Source organism: Pleurodeles waltl, chromosome 5 (genome assembly GCF_031143425.1).
Source record: "Pleurodeles waltl isolate 20211129_DDA chromosome 5, aPleWal1.hap1.20221129, whole genome shotgun sequence".
Classification (NCBI taxonomy): domain Eukaryota; kingdom Metazoa; phylum Chordata; class Amphibia; order Caudata; family Salamandridae; genus Pleurodeles; species Pleurodeles waltl.
The window spans coordinates 1,487,546,251-1,487,564,565 of record NC_090444.1 but is presented as its reverse complement, the minus strand read 5'-3'; the positions used below and the strand labels follow the sequence as shown (position 1 = coordinate 1,487,564,565).

Sequence of the window (18,315 nt, the reverse complement as noted above, 5' to 3'; positions counted from 1 at the left end):
AATCAAATTTCTACCCTGAATATACAATCACTGTACTATGTTAAATTTTCTTTTATGAAAATAAAATAAACAGTTTAAAACAAAAAAATTACTCACATAGAAACAATTTCCCTACCCCTTGAAATGTAACCTAACCCTACACTTCACTTCCATCCATTAACATAAATGTAACACTACCCCTTGACATAAGCTAGAACCTTACCCTTAGCCTAGTTCACCCCTTTCCCTAGCACCTTTAACCTTACTGTAGCCTCCGTTACCAATACTTTCATCCCTACCCCTACACCTGTCCATCCCTTTCACTCTCCCTTAACCCTACCCTTATTCCAGCGCACCTCTTATCCACAACCTTTAACTCTACCCCTACTCTAGTCCACCCTTAACCCTACCCTTACTCAACCTCTCCCCTTATCCTTAACTGAATCCTTATGCCTAGCTCTTACCCTCATCCCAGCCTTTAGCCTTGCTATAATCCAATGATGTACTAACACCTAGCCTTGCCCTTAACTCTTGCAGTAAGGCTATTCCTCACCCTAAGCATTAAAAAATAAACCCTTTTAAAAATGAGTTTATCATTCATTTTTGTTTTTGTTTTACTTGTTTTAATATAATAAAGCATGTTTCATTTAAAGACAAAGTCATCTTTTGTTTTAAATGACTCTTTTGGGTAAATACATGTTAAGCTTATTACTTTTTTTTTGTCAAATGTTTGTGCCACATGTCTTTATGAGGCTTTGTTTACGGTAAACGATACCCAACATGTTTCATGTTTTTAGCGACTATTACTGAGGAGTATAAGCAGGGATGTATTACTGGCTGTTTAGCCACCTGGATTACCATTGTGGTTCCCACCCCATTGTTCATGGTGGTGCTTTTGTATGAAAGACACCAGCTTCACTGAGGCTTAGAAGGACCACTTGCTCCTTTTTGCCTTAAACAATTTTATATGTACAAAATGAGTTAATTCCAGTTTCTCCAGTATAACAAAAACTAAAGTATCAAATATAAATACATTGAAAGCTGACTTTTTTATACTTTTCATTTAAATTGATTCTCAAACAATGGGCCAGATAAAAAACATCTCCCCTTGGGTGAGTCACGCAGATCTCTTTCACAGTTTCATAAGGAAGACAGAATCCACATTACTTAATAGAGAATCAGAGTTACAGGCCAGGGAAGCGGGGCAAGAACCTTTAACATCCCGTACAGCCCGAAGCAGTAGGGTGCATTAAAGGAGTCCTCTCATTAGTCATTGAACAGAAGCTAGCAATAAATTGCTGGACTCTGCTCTCTGGACTGGCTCAGACTGCTTTATATGGAGAGAATTTGCTTACAATGACAACAGTGAGGTAAATGACTGAGACAAACCACCACACTCGTGTCCTGACAAGAAGTGAAACCCTCCTACCAAAACCCTGACAAAGGCTTACAGACCCCAGGTCCAAGTCACCCTGTTTCCCTCCTGGACGCCGTTTGAGGTGAAACAGATGAGATAGAGAGCACAACAAGGGTGAGCACATTATGAAGGGGCAGGGAGAAGCACATGGGCAGAGAAAGAACAACACAAATGTGACAGGGGAGTGCATGACGGAACATTTGGAAAACAGTTTCACTCTTATGGAGTGTTTAAGCAAAGAGAAAAATGTAGCACCTGAAAAGTGAGCAGTGGGAGTGCACAAGTAATGTGTCCATACTGCAGGGAAGAGACAAAAGCATGAAGAGGAAGTAAAGTCCACACAAACAGACAAATAAGAAGTAGGTAAATAAGAGTGACAATGAAGTCGACCAATGGTAAGCAATGGGCAGAGTCTGAGCCTATTAGGGCTGAGAAAATGTCTCACCAGTAAATAAAGCATGTGCTGTCTAGGAAGGGAGACCTTAAAACTACTTGCAGATCGCAAATATGTAGAAAGACACAACGGTTTTGGAACCTCCCCTTAGGCCAAAGTACCTTTGCAGGCAACTGAAGCAGTGCTTAATTTGTGCTGCTGCTTACTGCTACTCGGCACCAGCATTTATTTCTAATAGGCCGCCACATGGTGGCACTGTCATTATATTTTTGGGAAAAGCACAGTAACGCAGCATTTAAAAAATTTGAATATTCAATATAAACTGAAAGTAAAATAATACAGAGTTTAAGTCATTTTTTCTGCTTTACTGACATGGAATAATCTAAACTGCCTCATTTGTTGGAGTGTGATGGTTAGCTGGCAACGGTGTTGCTGACATTTGGCAGCCCTCGTAGTGTGTGCAACATAAAGTAGCCTCAAGTGAAATACCTTGAGACCTGGCATTTATTATTATTATTTTTGATAAATCAAGCAGTGACTTAGAGGCATTTCAGCTTTATTAAAAAATATATGAGTCAGTAATCTAGAATTCAAACAATCAGATTTAAAGCAGACTTCTCTTAGGAAACTTCAGGTTAAATCTGATGACCCTTGACAACCAAAGGTAGCATATGGACAAAGAAAACAATTCATTGATACAAAAGGCTGACATAGGGACAGAGAGTGAAATTACTTTAGCCTATTTAAGGCCCAAACTCGTTGTTTTTCCTCACTCAAACACAACTAAGCTGTAAACAGATCCAAAATTACAATAACAAACAAAATGCTTTCATTGTTATTCTGAAAATGTCGATTAAAAACAAGGTCAAAATGTAAATAGTCTGCCGATTACCACAAATGTTTCGCTGACGCTAGCTGAATGCATTGTTACATGTTCATGCCAGCTCACCGTAAAAAAGGGTAGGGCTGCTGTCAGGTAACTGCACCCCCTAACACTCATGTTTTTATGGCGCCTTGAGGCTGGGATAATTGCATCAGCCCAGACTTTAAAGTACCTTCTGGAAAATAAAACAACATAGCATTTTTTTAATTGCGTTAGAAATATTTTAATGTGAAAACCTAGAGAGAGCAGTGAATCAACAAGCCTTCTACATTTTTCTAATTTTTGAATAAAAATTGTCTTCATTCAAAAGAGCTGATGTCCTCTGTGAGCATTATATATTGATTGTGAGCACGAAACAACATTTAGCCTTCCTTACTAGCTTCCCTCCTCAGGGACCTTCACTCCTGAATGATGTCACTTCAGGTCATTATAATATCCATTATCTCAGGGCTCCATTGCAACATTTACCTTAATGACGTTTGGGATGCCACTTGCGGGCATGAGGTCACGTCAAGGCACAGTAATTTGTTTCAAAGTTCTGAGGTAAGGGTAGTGCTTAATTTGAGCTGGTGGTTTCTTTTGCGGGGCACCGGCACTTATTTTTGACGGCCGGCACTTAGTTTTCTGCATCAAGCATTTGCTGCGAGCAAAATACACAAGTGATAAATAAAAATCAAACGAAAACCTTCGGAAAGGGAGAAAGCAGGAAGCTGCAGGCGCGTCCTGAAGGGGTAGGTAGTGGCTGTAAATAGAGTAAAGAAGCCCGAGATGTCTTCAGGATTACACTGCCTCAGTATTCGGTGCTCGCGCATTTAAATGCAGCAGTCGCATGTTTAGGAGGAGGGTTTTGGGCACCGGCACCTTTTTATTTACAAATTAAGCACCGGGTAAGTGCATAGATGCCCCCTGCTCCCCCACCCCCGGGGATCTTGGTAATGTTAGCAGGCAAGGGTTTATATGATTATATTCATAAAACCATTTAAAAAAGTTTGAAGAAGATGTACGTTTTTTAAATAATTATTGGACAAATCACAATGAATTAAGAAGCTCAACATCTCTCTACATCGTACCCGTTTATCTTACCAAGCTCTGAGCATTGTTTTATTAAAATAATCATATAAACGTACATGCTCGCATTTTGCAACGTTTCATCAGTGTGCTACCTCACTGAACTCCTCTACACTGCACTGGGATTACACTGCTACAGAAATCAGTTTGTTGCGTCACTTATGGCGCGCTGAAGTGGCCCCTGCAAGATGGCTGACTACTGAAATGTGCCAATGTGTTCTAGCCATGTTATACACCAGAGTGGCTGCTGTTCATGGCTAAAAGTTAGTGGCATAGTGGTGTGGAGGGGAGTAGAGTGGCATCGGAGCAGTGGCAGAGAGCCCAGTGGTGCAGGGTACAGTGCAGTTGTTTAGAGTGCATTGGTGTACAGTGCAGTGGTTTAGAGAGCAGTGGCATGGGATAGAGTAGAGTGGCATAGAGTGCAGTGGAGTAGAGTGGCATGCAATAGAGTGGCAGAGAGTGCAGTAGTGTAGAGTGGTGCAGTGGCATAGAGTGCAGAGAAGACTTGTGTGGCAGAGAGTGCAGTGGCGTAGTGTAGAGTGGTGCAGTGCAGAGTAGAGTATAGTGCTGTATAGTGCAGACGCGTAGAGTGGAGTGATGCAGAGTAGAGTGCCATGGAGTGCAGTGGCTAGAATGCAGTAGTACATAGTAGATTGGTGTACAGTACAGTGGCGGAGAGTGCAATGTTGCAGAGTGGAGTGTCAGTGCAGTGATGTAGAGTGGAGCAGAGTGGCACAGAGAGCAGTGGCGTAGAGTACAGTGGTGCAGAGTAGAGGGCAGTGGTGTACATTGCAGTTGTTTAGAGTGCATTGGTGCAGAGTGCAGTGGCATAGAGTGGCATGGGGTAGAGTAGCATAGAGTGCAGAGGAGTAGAGTGGCATACAGCAGAGTGGCAGAGAGTGCAGTAATGCAGAGTGGTGCAGTATCATAGAGTGCAGAGTAGACTCTTGCGAGATAAATGTAGAGTCCCAGACATACACTCTAGTGCTGTGAGACTACAGACAAGTTGTGGGTACCTCACATCCTGACATTAGGTGTGAGACTGTCGCCCACACCATCTGCCCTGCCTCTTTAATTTTTTTTAGGTTGAAAGTCAATAGGCGGTTAAGGTAAGCCAGATGTTTTTGTTCAATTTGTTTAAACTAGCATAAGGTTAATTACCGTATTGTTTTCCAAACTGTTTGCCAGTGGTTTTATAATGTTCAGAAACATAATCAAAAATTTGCTGCTACTTTCTCTTCAAGAAAGATTGGGTAGATTTGGGTAGGGGGGATGGCCTTGCCGCAGTACTGAAGGGCATTAATTTAGTACTGAACAAGGACGTAATGTGACACCTGAATGTAGCATACCAGGAGGCAATCACAAGAAGAACCCAGTGAATAAATAGTGCTATGTTAAAAAAAGGGTAAATAAATGCACTGACAACATAGTGAGGCATGGCCTCTCTTGCGTGTGTCTGTAAAACTGACGTTTGTTCTTGAAATTTTGTCCTAAATTTTGACCCTTTGTCCTGAATTGTTTTACAGTCCTGTCCAGAATTTGCATCAATGCCAGGTGGTCACCCTACCCCCCCCCGTCCCTCTGAAGCCCTATCTTCCTGCACCTCTTCACTTGATACACTTCTGTGTCTCTTTCCTTGGCAGTCTCACTCTATGCCAGCATTCCCTGTCCGATCCTCTTGCCCACCACTTTACCCACTGCAGGCCATATTACACAAAGTGCCCTGGGGGTGCAACAGGGAAGTGCACCCACTTTGTGCGCCACCCGGAAGCACTTTGGTATTACGGAAGGGGGCCACAGACGCTTGTGCGGGCCCTTCTGAAACACAGATACCTCTGGCACACATGTACTGCCAGTTGATTCAAAGAGGGCGTTCCCTCATTTGCATGGGGTGTGGCCCCATGCAAATGAGACAATCTCTTTGCCTCTGCGCCAGGGCCGTAATATTGGCCTGGGTGCAATGGTAAAGAATCTGTCAGGAGACACACTGAAAGTGTGTCACAAAAAGGTGACACACTGTCAGGATGCCCCCTGATGGAAGCCCTGTGGAAAGGGGAAAAGGGGGCCCAATGGACCCCCACCCCAACACCCCTTTGCAGGCACGTGCAATCACTCACTGTACCTGCCTGCAAAGGGATCTCTAATCCCTCTTTAAAGTGCAGGCGGGTTGCCGCTGGCACAGTGAAACACGGCAGTCACTCCGTATTTCACTTGAATGCGCTACCCCCAGGGCAGCACAGGTTTGTGGCTATCCTGGGGGCGCATTTTGCCTGTATGCGCACAGTGCACTTATTTAGACGTGCGCCATGATGCAAACAGGAAAAGTGCTCCCTATATGTAATAGGGCACCAGGTGGCAGGATTCCTCGTGTTTCTGCTCCCCAGGAGAGTGGCACATGACTGTTCCCATTCCCTCGCTGGTGTTTACACACTGCCAAGTTTTCCCCTCATTTGTCTTGTATATTCCATTCTTGGTAAAAGCTCCTTTCCCCCAAAAGCCCCTACTTCCCATGTAACCTACGACTGTTCCCCATTACTCCTGCATGCCCAGAGTGCCACAATACTGTGCCACTTCTAAAAAATAGCATGGTAAGTGGAGGGCCTACAGCAGCTCTCCACAACACTTTCTATCAATCACACTAAGGGCCACATCATCATGGAAATAAATGTCCTGCTGTACATCTATAATCGACACCAGCGGCTAGAACCTGTGATCCGGAGGTCCAGCTAATTTGGCACTTTCTGTAGTTCTCAATAATCTGCTCAGAAGTATTGGGCCACCAAGCGAGTTTACATACTCAAAATAAAACACAATAGAAGTCGGATTAGTTATTAAAAAAAAACCTTATATTTAAAGCCACTGTTCTTTACAGCACTTGTTGCTGCACCTCACGGGTAACAGTGAGGTACCCTGCCAAGCCAAGTACTGTGCACATGAAATCAATAGCAACACCTAGTGCTCAAATATTTATTTTTATTATTGTTTTAGACTGCATTTTGAATTGCAAATTACAAACTTAGCTATCACTTTAGGCGCACAAACAAATATCCGTAAAACAGCAAATCAAAAGCATGATTTAAAAACAATACCTGCCAGGTAAATAAGAAAATATCAGCAGTCACACGAACGTTTAACTATGAGTACAATTTCTGAATAAAGAACTGAAAAGCAAATAATTAACTCAGGGAGCAACAAAAACAGAGCTTGCAGCAAGCAGAAATGCATGCAGTCTTCCATACCTTCCAAAATACCAATGCAGCTGTCTTTAGAAGTTCAAAACTGCCCCGGTTTGCAAATGTGGGCCACTTTTATTTTGGTGACCTAGCCTATTTTCTGTCCCAGTCCTGCCTCAGCTATGACTCCTAGATGGCACAAGAACCTACTTGTCACAACCCCCTGCACCTACGTTGACATGATCGTAGCTGAGACAGGCACTATCCACGGAGTGTCCCTTCAGATGCAACAAGACTGTTGTTTTAAGATACACAGCTACGGATGCAGAACTGTTTGAAATGTGCTCTACTGGAGAAAAGTCAAAAAGCATAAAACACAAGGGGGCATAAACCTTAAAAACACCAATTATAATATTAAATTAGGTCCTTTGTTGCACCTGGCACAACATATGCTGGATTCTAATTATGGACATTCAAAAATGATTAGGGTTCACTCCTACAATTCAGAAATGAAGCCAGCCCCATACTTTAATTTCAAGTTTATGCCAGACCAGCAATGTCAAGTCAAAGACCTCAGAAGACATACTGACAACAAAGGACCTGTGGCCATCTTTAGCACTTCCCCTCCGCGTGGAGAGCGATGATGTTATAAATTGTGGGTGATTTAATGTGCCACATGACCCATCACTCACTTCAGTACGATATGCTTAACAACATCTGGCAACACAAGTACAGGATACCTTAAATAATCAGAACGGGGGTTTTCCACTACAGAATACAACTGGGAAAGTTCTCTGCACACATGGGCCATTTCTGGTGATTTTAAAATTGATTTTTCATCAAGTTCACGGCAGCAGGAGGAAGGTGAGAGTGGGAAACATAGTGGCATTACAATAAAAACATCTGCCTGATGCCAAGTTAGAAAAATTCGATCTCCACATAAGTGTAACGAAGCCATTACTTTAAAATATTTATACAGAAGAAAAGCATGCTCGCAGTGATCACTGATGTTATGTGTGTATGTGCAAGGAAATGAGCAGTGCCCTTTACAACGCCGCCAAGTGCTGAATGTGGTGGGGTTTAGCTGGCTCGCCATAAGACAGAAGGTTGGTGATGTAAGTCCAGAAAATCTCCTTTGCCTGAGGTGAGGAGGGATTAGTGTTAGATGGACCAAATGTCTCTATGTAAGGAGGTTGACTCTCCAACTTATCCAAATGCCCCAGCAGCTGTTGTGTTTGGGAGGTACCTTGACATAGTTCAGGTGTGTCATTACTATAGTTGGGACTTTGCTACACAGACCACAGCACACAACTTGCCAGTGTATTGAAAGTACAGGAGCTGGTACAACCTTTGTTTGGTAGATAGTGGTCTGAGACCCTCCACATATGTCCAGATATGTCATATGACAGAACGTACCAAACCCATGTCAGATGCCATGTGGTAGCAACAGGAGAGGCCTGGTTTTAAGGGAAGACAGGTGACACATACCCAGACTCCAGTCCTTATGCCTGTAGCACAGCCCAAACACCAAAGGGAGGAAGGACCAGCAAAGACACCTCGAACCTCACTGGGTGGGGATACTAAAGGGTTGCCCCACAGTCAGATATAGAAGGCAGGTAAGAGAAGTCAGAAGGGAGAAGGTGCAGGCAGCTTGATGGCTCCTTCATGACCACCCTTTCTCATACTCATGTTAGTGGGATGGCGAGTAGTAGTGTTTGGAGGGCAGGGAACCGTCACAGATCAGGGCTGGGGATAGATGCATGCAATCAAGAAGGCTCATTCTGACCACTGTTTCTTATTACACAGAGGAGCCTGACCCCAACACCAAAGATGTGAAATGGCAAAATGGAGGAAAGTCCTGAAGGACCTGTTCAGCTTGTCAATTCCAATCCTTAGGGCATGCAGAATGTATGGACACTAGTCTACCAAGGACACAGAAAGGGAAAACACATTGATAGGTTATTCGAGGGTATAAAGAATGTAATGAGTTGTTCCAGGGTAAGAGGGAATACTCAAGAATATATTAACATGCTGGCATCTGAAATGATGAAGGCTAAGTATCCGCCTTACTTCAACATGTCTGCTGATTACTGGGGCTCCATACACCTTGATCCTTAACATACACCACACTGGGAGAGGTATTACCTTTTCCCGCTCTTGTCAGTGTAGGCTACAGTGTGGAAGGAGAAAGCGTCCACCCTTCTCACCCAAGGCAAACAGCCTGGGTGGTGTCGCTAATAATCGTGGTGGGCATGTCTCTCCTGCTTCCCTTCCTTCACAAACACAAAGATGATGTGGTAGAAGAGGAAGTGAGGGAGAGAAAGGTGAGGGACTCCAGCGGACTCCGAGAAAGCGAAAGCAAACATGAACAAGAAAACAGCACACAAGAAGAGGCGCCAAGGTAAGAGGCGGGGAGAGGAGAAACATAGCGGGATAGCTGCGGAGAGCCTCATTGAACCATAGCGGCCTAGCCAATTTTACTAGCACTTGATTGTAATGTGCCCCTGGCCATGAAGGGAATTCGAAAGCTGCTGCGTGGAATCTAAATAAACTGCATTAAAAAGTCACAGTCCTGCGTGCAAACAACGCTATATATGGAAAGCAATGGAGCCGAATGTACACTTGTTTAAAGGATATTTCTCTTCCTTCTTACAAAGGACCCACAAATACCATTTCTTCAGGAGGGATATCTGTAGTAGCCCCGAAGGAGGGAACGCATGGACATTCTCTTCACACACAGAAAACAAGATGTCAAACAGACAAACTGCAGGGCAATCCGTGTATTCAACATTTCATCATGCCGGGTACAAAATGCAGCCTTTTCCTCGTTTTAACACGGCCCAAAGAAGTCTGCAGTGAAATGTAAGATGTTTCCAAGCACAGCGACTGCAATGTACTTTAGAACAATGTATTGCTCGAAAACTTACAAAAACCCGTTCACACAACATAACGGCAGAATCCCTCACAGTGCTGATGTGTTTACTCTGCGATACGAAAACCAGACTTACCTGAAAGTGCAAAATGATGGTCCATATCAACCCCAAAGTCAATTTGGGATTCCCATCTGTTATATCGTCATTTCTAATATTCACGAGTTTAACCTGTGATTTAAGGAGAAAAAACAAGTAAGCGTGAACATTCTGCTGCCAACTCTGCCTGCCTCATCTCTAGAGAGGTTAAAGGGTCACAGAGCTTAATTTCGTAGACTCTATCCTGTAGTCTCTTTCTCAAGATACACTTTTGTATTTGGAAATCACCAGCCACGTACTTGACAAATTCAAGAATTCACATCCTCTCCCGTGGTAAATCACTAATTATTAACACTTGTAAGTGATGGAGCCCCGTTCCCTTGATCTCTTTGTGCAATCCGTCTCTCTCCATCCATTCTCTCGCTTCGCCCTCCCTGCCTCTCTTTCTCTTGAAGTCTCCCTCGGGGAGCTGGGGAAAGCGACGGGGGCTACAGACGCGCCCCGCTATCCTAAACACCGCCCTCCTAGGGCTTCAGCCCACCAGGTTATGCGGTCATTGCCGCACCCTCTGCAATTCTTACCCCGGGTGCATTTCAGCAGTCCGAGGGGGGAAAGCCCTGACACGCGGAAGCACAGAGTTGGGCATGTCGTGCCCCATTTTCTTAGAAAAATCATAGAATAGAAGATAATAACTGCTCCCGGTACATACTTACTGGGTACTGCAGTGGGGCGGTAACAACTTCTTCCCCTCCCCAGGCACTTGTAACAGGGGCTTCCAGCTGATAAATAGTCGTTGGTGTGTTAGTGGCGTGATCTAGGCCTGAACACTGTTACCTCTCCATTTACCGGAGAATGGTCTCTCAGCACCACTCGCCAACTGAAGCTCATAATCATTCCTCATAGAAGTGCAGACAAGTCAACAATGGAAGTAAACAAAGTAATGCTGACTGCTTGTAAAAGAGGTGTCTCTAAAAAGGTGTGTAACTGCTCAACCACCAGGACTGAGCATTCACTCACCCCACCTCGCCTATTTATAAAGGGCTTGGTCCATGTTGGCCCCACCGCAGTGGCTGTAGGGCATGCCACAGGACCTCTCCAGCAGGTCAATGTTAGACCACCATCTTGGGTACTCAGCACATTTATTTCGGGGATGTGATCTACTGCCATTTGCAATTTTTGTGCAGTTATATCTAATTCAAAATTAATCTCTTGGAGCTAGGTGAAAATCTTAAATTTGTCACCTCACATTGCCTTCCTTTACAAATTGTCACACATGATCCTTACAAACTGATCTCCAACTAGACCATGAAGACTGAAGGTTATAAAAGGACAATAACCGCTATCAAAAATCTAAATAATTATTTAAAATGTTTTCAGGGTAAATACTTTCACACTCCTTCTCCTATGGCAATGAAACTGCCTACATGATGCAAGAACACATTTCTGAAAAACGCCTTTAGCCACCAAGCACAACAACAAAACATCAGCAATAAGCGGGCTCGGAGAGTGCAGAATGGATACTGCCTAATGCTGGAGGATGTGCCTGGGTCGAACTGTGAGCTAAGAGATGTTCTTACTATGTAACGACATTAAAACTAACGTGGGCTACTTGAAATCAAGCAGTGCTGTCAGTGCGTGTTAAATAACCCTCGTGTAAAAAGCTCCAGCGTTGTTAAACTGTGTCAAGCACTTGCTGCATTAAGGAAGTACCTGGGCCATCAGTATGGCTTGAATCCAGACAATCCCTAGTCCAGAAAAGGCCTTATTTTTCAGTCTCTTACTGATGCAAAACAACTCCGAAACAAATTTATTTTATAAGTGTTTTAGGAAGTAGTCTGTGCTTCATTTCTGAAATCTGACAGCGTCTTGCAGCAAGGAGAACTAGAAGGAGGAAAGTGTATTGCACAGGCTGGCGACACCGGTGGAGCTGGTGAGTGAATGTAAGATCCTCGAATGACCCAGTGAAGACGTCGGTGAAATAGAAGAACCTTCTATGTGGGAGCAGTCAAAAGCTGGCCTTCAGCACCTGATACCTGCAATTCCAGCGCTAGTGGTTGGATTGAGGCGGGTGAATGGTTTTGTTCTTTAGAGCCTAGAGTGAAGGGTCCATACCATAAGTAGAAAAGAAGACTTAAGCTTTCAGGCTTCTTGGGGACTTTAGGCTGACCTATTCGAGTCACCAAGGGTGCGGAAAGATGTTCTATAGGGTAGAGGCCTTATGTGGGCAGATCTTATCTTTTAGTGTAGGTGGCTGGATGCCTGAATTCAGGTGCCTTGATGTTGCGGACAATGGGAAGCATTTATTTAGATAGCCTGGGACACTAACACGCAGAGACATATAGATTCTGAATCATCTAGTAATGTGGGCTTTCTTTGGACTGGGAGCAAGAGATGCAGTTGCATTGCAATCACAGTGCCTTAAGCCAAATATTAAACACGTGATGTAGTTGCGATCACTTTGCAGTTTGCTAACTGTCTTTCTAGACCGTCCCAGTTAAATGCTGTTTCTATAGTCCTGGTGGATGGTTTTCATAGCAAAGATCAGATTATTAAATCAATCAGGAAGGGCTGGATGACATATTTTTGTGGGGAATAATATACTGGTGCTCAGTGTACCTTCTAAACTGGCTTGGCAGTGGGCACCTGTACTGTAGTTAGGCAAAAGGGGTGTGGAATTTAACTGGGTCCATGAGCAGGGTACTGTTATTTTTTCTATACAAGCATGGCCAGATTTGTTCATTGCTGTGTTGGGGGTGCTTCTGATAGTTGGATGGTTGATGACATTCCAAAGATTCTTCATCTAGTTCTTTATCTGTGTTGCTATATGTGATAGCTGATGCCTTTATCAAAAAGACAGATGAGATGAATGAACTCTGAGATGCACAAATGTGATAACTGATAGGAAGGGGCCCAAATTAATTTAACATGTATGGTTGGTTAGAAATAATTTGACCCAAAAGAGGATAATAGCACCTACTCCCATCACTTCACAAGTCAGTCAAGCAGAATTTAGTGTTCGATTGTAGTACCAGGGTACATGTTTTGCCTCTGTCAATAGTGGGGGGGGGAGAGAGGGGATACAGATGTTGGCAGGGGTCAAGCAAATCAAGTGGGTAGGCACTTTATGGTTACCGGAGTGTTCAATATCTTCACAATTCCAGGCAGGCTCAAGAAATGTCAGTAATTATGTCATGGCTCCACTTTGTTTCTTGAGCAGAGAGCTTCTGACGCTATGAAAAGTGATACATTTAAGAGGTAGGTGATGGTAACAGTAAACGTTGTGAGGCCTAGGTAGATGATTTTTGCATTGACGATGTCTTTAATGGGCATGAAGTTTAGAAGGGTGATAAAATCTTTGTATTTTCTAATTCTTGGGTGAGTGCAAACCATTTTGTTCATGAAACATGAAGGCTGTCTTGAAGGCCTCTGCAAAAAAGCAAAGCAGGACTGGGACCACCACATCATTTTAGATTTGGAACAATTTTTGTCGAAGTTCTGTTCTGTGGTCCTAATCTGGAAATAGTTCTTTCTGCCTTGATGCAAGGACATGAAAACCACTCCCACCATGACTAGCCCACAGTTGTAACCTAATCCATCATCTCTCCAGGACTCTGCCCTGGCATTTAATTTTTCAGAGACTGTTGCTTAACCATTAATTTTCCTTTGTGGTCCTTTAAAATTTGTGAGTTTGAGGGCACTACGTTGCAGATGATTGCTGACCACTGGGATAACCCAGGGTGTCTAAGAAAGTCTTGTGGGAAGCCACTTAAATCAGATGACCATCAGGAGGGTTCAGTATGACCCCATGGTCTGGTGTGGATGGAGAGAAAAAGTAACTGGCACTAAGCACTCACTGTTCCTTTAAGGTAGTGGCGTATCTGGCAGCATTTAAGGAAGGTCAAGGAAGTATCTAGTCTAAGGAAGTGAAGGAATGTATTTGTGTAGAGATTTTGTAAAGTGCTCAGTGTCACTTTCCAATTGCCTTTAAGTGCTAAGAAACCCTCGGGCCCGAAACCTGGAGCATTATGGTGGCCAATGAGGCCCCAAGGAGGTCCGAGAGCAGGTGCTGGATCTTTAAATACTCAAACTTTCCGGGCTGCCCTGGGAAAGCACAAAGAGTAGAGACATAAATAAGGTAGCTTCTGAAAGTGTTACTATCACAGAGTGTGCCCCAAGCAGAAGAGGTGAGGTACTCCCTAGTATCCTCAGAGGTGATGAGTTGTGCCCTTGAAGAGGCAAGGCAGTGCTGTGCTCCCTAGCTTTACCCAGATGATGGTGCAATCCTGGGAGAAACAGGAGAGTCCTGTAAGACTCTCTAGGTTCCTTGGCTGCAATAGAGGTGGGCCTTTGGTTGGGAGTTAAGTCAGAATGTGACTTGATTAACCTGCAGAGTACAGATACTTCAGAGGAAAAACATAACAAAATACACATGCTATCATCAGTGATGAAGTCAGTGGGACAGGTGTAACCTGCTCTCACAGGAGTGAACTTGCCACCTGAAACTGAAGTCACTGTCTTGGCCCAGAGGTGCCTGCACTCACTGCAGTGTGGTTACCAAAATTACCTGCCCAAAACATCTTCAAGACTCCAGCTACAGCATGATGAGAGGTAGTCCTGCAATGCCATACAATTATTCAGCTTCAGGGTGCTACACCTGAGCTTAGTGTCAGCTGAAGGATTTTGGGGTCCCTGGGCAAGTCATACTTTAGGGGCCCGTGTTTGAACCAAATTTGTATTTTTTTGCCGATTTTCTGCTAACTCAAACCCAATGATGCCAAACAATATTATATATTATGTTGAAGTTTGAGATGGAGAAACAGATGGTAGATAAAGAGAAAGTTCACTTTTCAATAGGCACCTGGAAGATAAGGGCCCTGGGCAATAATTGCCCACTGTGCCCATGACTTAAAACATCTCTAGCTTACGGTTTCGTTTTTGTGATTGACCGCTAGATTGGGTGAGGTGACCCCTTATGGTCTCATGAGTATCCTGTGGCTTAAAAACAAATGACAAGTGAGGCTATTTAAAGTACAAGGTGTGAAGAGATAGCTGCTTGCTTTGCCTCTGGAGGGGATTCCAGGTGACCAGTCTTATACTGATGATCCGGAGATATTTTAATATGAGAATCAAGGAAGGTGACAGTAGTAGGAAGTTCATGTCTCCGACTCAGAGACTGTCTGGGTGCAAATGGTACATTAAAGATCTTCCATGCTGACAGCCTGGGGCAAAAGGAATGGTCTCAAAGTGCATCCTATGAAGAGATAGCTGTGCAGGCACAAGGAGGATGTCGAAAGTTTGAAGCTGAATAACTCCACCAAAAGTTTGCCTGAAGATGTGAGTAATTTCAGGAAACTGAAAGGACACAATGTCTAGGGATAGGAGGGTATCCTTATATTGGCAGGTGTCAGATTTTGTCTGAGTGGCACTCTGCAGAGATTGATGGTGCCTCACGTTAGGTACCCACTTCCTGAGAGAGTACACTAACTCCTACCCTCGAAGATAAGGACCAGGTCAATATCTCATTAATAGTTACTATTAGGGAAGGCACCCACAGAAAGGGACTGGGCTGGTCTCCTCTGTGGAGAGGACACCATTACTGCCCAGGGGAAACTCCTAGTGTGCATTGCTGAAGAGTTTTCTAGGCCCTATGGCAGAGCAGAACCAAGCCAAAATGTTATTTCTGGTGAACTTAAATGTGACCATGTTGTATTCTGAGGTGAGGGTTTTCATTAGCAGTGGTGGGTAGGAGGTTGTGTATTATTTGGGGTACAGCAGCCCCAATGTCCAAAACACTGGTATAGTGGTGGATGTCAACCTTTGTGCTGAGTTGTGTCTCTTAGGCCCAGTGGCAAATCTAAGGCCATGTCTTTGGGATACAGTAACAGTGACTGAGAGAGTGGTCTGGCGTAAGGACCATGGGGTCTTGTGGTTAGTTGGATCCCCCCCATGAAACCAAAATATCAAACAAATAATCCCCAGTAGAGTTGGGAGACAGGCACTTAACACTGTAAAGGTCTGAGACACCCTTGGGCCTGATCATGGTGGCCCATGAGAAGCAGTGGGCTCCCCAGAACTGCAACTCATTCAGTACTTCATTCTCTCTGCTCCCCAAGTCGAAAACAGCACAACTGAGAGAGGCAAGAGCCAGCGACTTCCCTACTCTTCCTCAGACAGGCATAGGCCACGCAGTGCACGTGAGGCCAAAGGACTGTGTGCCACAGGGACTGTTGCACAATCAGGGGAGAACATTGTGCAAGAGCCAATTGAAGGCAGGATTACATGTTTGTGAAGTCCTACAAGCTTGGAACATTAAACCTTTCAACAAAAGCAAAAGACGTCCTCTCAGCTAAATATAAGGAGTCTAAAAATGCCTCATGGCAGAAACGTGCCCTTCAAACCCATTAAGAGCTTTGACAAATGTGCATGTTTTCCTAGTGGTGCACCTTGAGGGACAATGTGCACCCTTATCATTTGAAAAGAGTTTGATTCAGCATGGGGGGCTGCTTGGAGCAATGCAGGCCTTCAACACAGCCCACACTTAATTTTTGAACCTGCCTCTCCCATGTTATTGTGTTATTGAACTCCTGAGAGATTTTGGTAGATATCAAGCAATTCTGGAGTTGAGTTTTTGGTATGGCACTAGAATGAATAGACTCATTGAGTTTGTGAGTGGTCACTGGTTTACTAGAAGACCTGGTTCGATAGAGAAAGTAAAACTTGTGTTGAAATGCCCTTTGCTTTGTACTGTTTTTTATAGTAAGTGTGATAAAGCCTATAGTTATGGCTTTTAAAAGCTATATTCAAAATATGTGTACTTTAGAGGTAGCATCTTTAAATGTTTAATAATGAAGAAATGCTTATTTTCTATTGTTGGCTGTAGAACACTACTTTGTGGGAAAACCAGTAAATCTGACTTTTTAATTGCACACCAAATAATTAGGATAGGTATATATGGGGGTTAGAACCTATTTGCGCACAAACTGTTAGAGGTGCGTCAACCTACTTTCTGTGACCATTCTTTAGTATACCCCCTTGTAGCTTGTAAAACCTTTAGATGGTGTTCCCACTGATATTCTGTAAAATTCTGTAATATTGCGTATATTATCATGTTTTTAATGTTTTAAAGTACTTTTCCTTTTTAAAGGAAAAACATTGACTGGTCAGTGATTTATTAAAAATTATATATTGTGTTACGGAGTTCTGAGTTTCTGGCCCACAGCTCCTCTCAAAGTAATTCTTGGAATGCTATGCCTCACTATTCGTAGACTCAAGTGCTAAAGTGATTATCTGGCTCCCTGTTTAAGATTCCATAGTTTGTGTTTTCGAGGACACCAGAGGCAAAAAGAAAAAGTGTCGATATTGGGGTGCAGTACTTTGATACCCTTATAAGTCCCCTGCCTCCCTAGGTCCAGATTTCTCTCGCCCCCAGTAGTGTTAGTGACCTAGATATACTTCCTTTAGTGGGCCCGTCCGTGGGCCTAGGAGACAAAGGAAGGGATTGGAGCGTAGGCTGAGGGTCTGTCAATTTACCCAAAAACGTGGCACTCTCTCTTAGAATAAATCAGATTTTCCCTTGACTTGGGTTGGTTGGCTGTACCTGCATATCTCACGGAGATGATGTAGTACCTATCCGGGGCACGTGCCTTCTAGCTTCACCAGAATGTTAGCTGTTGGCACGCCTATGGTTCGTCATGACTAAGACCAGGAGGGACAATATGAGTGTTGTTGCATCGGACCTTCATTTTTCACGGTCCTATCTTCAAATCACTTTACTGCATGCAGGAAGAGGGAAACGGAAATACACATGCTTACCAATGTGTATTAGCTATTGTGGCAATAATTTAATTGAACGATAAAGCTATTGGAAAGGTTGGAAATATCCACTTCATAGTCAGGTTTCCTGGATAATGATGGGGTCCCCACATTACATATTGGAGTGTTTGGCAAGGGAGAAAGAGAGACTGTGTTATATTCTTAGCGAAGTCATTATCGACTGCAGAGAAATGTGGTGATCTGTAGAGTTATTCTCGCTTGATTGGAAGCACTGGGAGAACTAGGCACAGCTGTACATGTGGTATGGAGGGATGGCTTCGTCTGCTGGTATCTTTACACTGGTATAGATCCTAAACTGTCTAGACCTGGGAAAAGCATAGTATAGGGGAACTGGGTAGCCATCTGGAGGAATTAGAGTCGGCTGGGGTGCTCTTGGCTTCATTTGAGCTGGTTGCACAGCGAGAAACCATCTGAAACATTTTGCCACTGGACAGGAATTTGAGACTTCAGTGAAAGAAACTGAGTGGAATCCAACCCAAAGAAACATTGTCCAAACCAAAAGGCAGTTTACATCCAACAGCGTAAGTGATTCTAAGCCCCATAGGAATGTGCGGATTGGCAATCTTTGAGAGTCCACAGTGGGCATCTTTGCTTTCCTG

General features: G+C 43.8%; 1 protein-coding gene across 7 annotated transcripts in view; it reads right to left on the bottom strand.

The window, feature by feature from the left end:
• The window catches only part of DST (dystonin), a 1,789,835-nt gene that overhangs the window by 982,830 nt on the left and 788,690 nt on the right, over window positions 1–18,315 (bottom strand). For all 7 annotated transcript variants that reach the window (XM_069235771.1, XM_069235778.1, XM_069235775.1 and 4 more), the window contains one exon: window positions 9,923–10,015. In XM_069235771.1, coding sequence (XP_069091872.1) covers window positions 9,923–10,015 — 93 coding nt within the window. The remainder of the gene's footprint in view (window positions 1–9,922; window positions 10,016–18,315) is intronic.